At 38.6% G+C, this 3,330-nt stretch overlaps 1 protein-coding gene across 1 annotated transcript in view; it reads left to right on the plus strand.

Annotated features, from left to right (window-relative positions):
* The window catches only part of LOC106867460 (zinc finger FYVE domain-containing protein 26), a 93,341-nt gene that overhangs the window by 7,213 nt on the left and 82,798 nt on the right, over positions 1-3,330 (plus strand). The window contains exon 2 of the mRNA XM_052971651.1: positions 1,513-1,600. Coding sequence (XP_052827611.1) covers positions 1,513-1,600 — 88 coding nt within the window. The remainder of the gene's footprint in view (positions 1-1,512; positions 1,601-3,330) is intronic.

Raw genomic sequence — 3,330 nt, forward strand, 5'->3', positions numbered from 1 at the left:
TGTTTGTGTGTCTGTTTGTCCCCCAACATCGCTTGACAACCGATGCTGGTGTGTTTACGTCCCCGTAACTTAGCGGTTCGGTAAAAGAGACCGATAGAATAAGTACTAGGCTTACAAAGAATAAGTCTTGGGGTCGATTTGCTTGACTAAAGGCGGTGCTCCAGCATGGCTACAGGCATGACCATGTTAAAAAGTTCACTTTGAAAGGACATGGTTTGATCCCAGTGTGCTGCACCTTGGGCAAGAGTCATCTACTGTAGCCTTAGTTGATCCAAGTCTTGTCAATGAAATTGGATAGATGGATATTGTACAGAAGCTTGCTATATGAACTGTCACCCTTCTTGGGTCACAGACTTAATCCATTGTGTGGATGGATGACTTCAATAGAAACCATTTTGTTGCAAGCATTTGGTCTAGATTTCATGCTGAGGATAAGCCATCAAGCATGTTTTTTTCCCTCTCTTTCCCTCACCAGTTGTGATGGCTGTTGGCTGTTTCTGATGAGGATGATGATGATATTGATAATGCTGTTGTTGCTGCTGCTGCCAATGTAGAGCAGCAGTTGAACTGTAGAGAGGGCTGTGTTGGTGGTAAGAAGGGGGAGCACTAGGCCGTGTCTTCTCTGAAACGTGGCTGTTACTCCGTACACTGCTTTCCTTCTTCGAAATCATTAAAAAAAAAAATGTGACTACTCCTTCCTACTTAGCTATAAAAAATATTGCTGACATCTCATGATCTAAGTCTTGAGTCACGAGTTAGAAATCATCAACATCATTATTGTAATCACCACTGTCATCATCATCACCAATCCCTGAATTCCAAATTGTTGGTCTTGTGCCCAAATTATTATTACTACAATTTTTTTTTTTAAAGCAGTGAGCTGGCAGAATTTTTACTGTGTCAGGCAAAATGCTGAGAAGCATTTTCCTGGCTTTATCTTTTGAGTTCAAATGCCTCCAAGTTCAACTTTGCTTTTTATCTTTTGGAGGTCATTAAAATAAGTATCAGTTAGGTATTGGGTCAGTATGATTCACTACTCCCTCCCCCAAATTTCAGGCCTTGTGCCTATAATAGAAAGGATTATTATTATTATTATTATTCAGTAGTCTTATTTTTCTCACCTGCTTTCATTGCACCACTGAGCGCAGCTCTGTGTGCCTTGGGTATGTGTTGTGGTTTGTTGTGGTGCTCTTATTTTCACTGTTTTGAAAGTGCTTTACGTAGGATGTGCCCGGTGCCTAGTAAGTGCTATTTGTAAGTCCTGGTGTTTTGGTTATGTATTTGTCTGAATGTTTTTCAATCATACCTAATGCACCTATTATTATCATAGGGATTGTTTCTGTTTTTAGGCTCCACATTCAGGTTACCTCTATTTTTAAAATTATTATTGTGGTAGTGGTGGTGATGAGCTGGCAGAATCATTAGATTCTTGACAGAGAGTGTGAGATAGATTTGTTCATATCTATTTTTCTTTCTTAATCAATGTATATTTTGTTTGTATTTTCTATACAGTGTTGGTTCCACTCAACTAAAATCACCGCACCATCTCTCCTGGATATGTTTGCTGGAGTACCTGAAACTTGAACCTTATGAACTGAAGGTATTTTTCATGAATTCTCTCCTTACAATTATACTACCACCTCAACCAATTTCTAGGTATTACTACAAATCGTCTCCTCCTTGATCCACACCTATTTTTTTTTATCTTCCCCCCAAACTGAGATTTGCTATTGACCACCCATTCCACCCCAATCACCACCACCACCAACCATGTTCACCATTCACTACATTCACTTCTGTCATCATCTCTATCTTCTGTCGCCTTCCTTTCACACTCTTGCAAACTGACCCACCTAACCATACTTGATTCATATTTAGAATCATTCATATTTAGAATCATTAAAAGACAACTTCATATTGATGAAAGTGGATTAGTATTCATTTCATGCATCAGGATTTAATGTGAAACATGTGGTTGTGAGCATATGAAACTTGCTTCCTGACTATGTGGTCTCAGGTTCCATTCCACTGTGCTGCACCCCTTGGAAAAGTATCTTTTATTATAGGCCTAGGCCAACCGAAGCCTTGTGAATGGATTTGGTGAACAGAAACTGAAAGAAGTATGAGCATGTTTGTGTCTCATTGTCTTGACATTGCATGATAGTTGTAAATGAGTGCTACTGTCATACAAGCAGTGTCATTCACATCTAATATCTTGTGGAAACATGTCTGGCCATGGGGAAATATTATCTTGCTTAGAAACAAGTGAGGGTTGGAAACAGGACGGGCATCTGGCCATAGAAAATCTGTTTCAATAAACTCTGTCCAACCCATGCAAACATGGAAAGGTGGATGTTAAAACAATGATGATGATGATACATATTTGTGTGTGTGTTTCACCTTGTCTTGACATCATATAATGGTTGTAAATGAGCTTCACTGTCACACAAGTGGTGCTGTTCCTTTCCAATCTTCTATAAAAATTACATCTGGATATGGGTAAATATTACCTTGTTTGGAAACAAGGGAAGGTCATCTAACCACTAAAAATCTGTCCGACCCATGCAAAAATGGAAAAGTGGGTGTTAAATGATGATGAGAATAATGCATTGCTTGTTGTTGTATGTACGTAAAGAAAACTATATAGCTTTTACTACAGTATCATCTGGTATTTGCCATAACATTATTGAAACAAGACAGCAATACATACACATGACTGGAGATCCCAGTACTTTCAAATTCAAACTCAAGTTGCAAAGTATCTCCACTTGATGTTGCTTGGCATTTACTTCATGATGCTTGCTTATTTGTGATGAGTCACTTATGTATCAACAACATCTCTTTAAAGCACTCGATTAAATGGTGAAGGACATTCTGAATAATAGTAGATTATTTGATGGCAAATTGCTTATTCATGGGGAAGTTTATCAGTAATATGCAAAGCACAACAGCCTTCCTTTATTTCAAAAGAAATTCTTGCATTTGAAACTCTTTTGAAGCTTTGTGGTGAGAAGTTTGCCTCTGTCTTGGTTCAGTCCCACTGCATGGCACATTGGGCAGGTGTCTTCTACTGTAAATTCAGGCCAACCAAAGCCTTGTGTGTGAATTTGGAAGATAGAAATTGAAAGAAGGTCATCATATATATATATATATATATATATATATAGGCACAGGAGTGGTTGTGTGGTAAGAAGCTTGCTTTCCAAACACATGGTAATGGGTTCAGTCCCACTGCATGACATCTTGGACAAGTGTCTTCTACTATAGCCTTGGGCTGACCAAAGCTTTGTGAGTGGATTTGGTGTATGGAAACTGAAAGAAGCTCATCAT

The sequence above is a fragment of the Octopus bimaculoides genome, chromosome 11 (assembly GCF_001194135.2).
Source record: "Octopus bimaculoides isolate UCB-OBI-ISO-001 chromosome 11, ASM119413v2, whole genome shotgun sequence".
Lineage (NCBI taxonomy): Eukaryota > Metazoa > Mollusca > Cephalopoda > Octopoda > Octopodidae > Octopus > Octopus bimaculoides.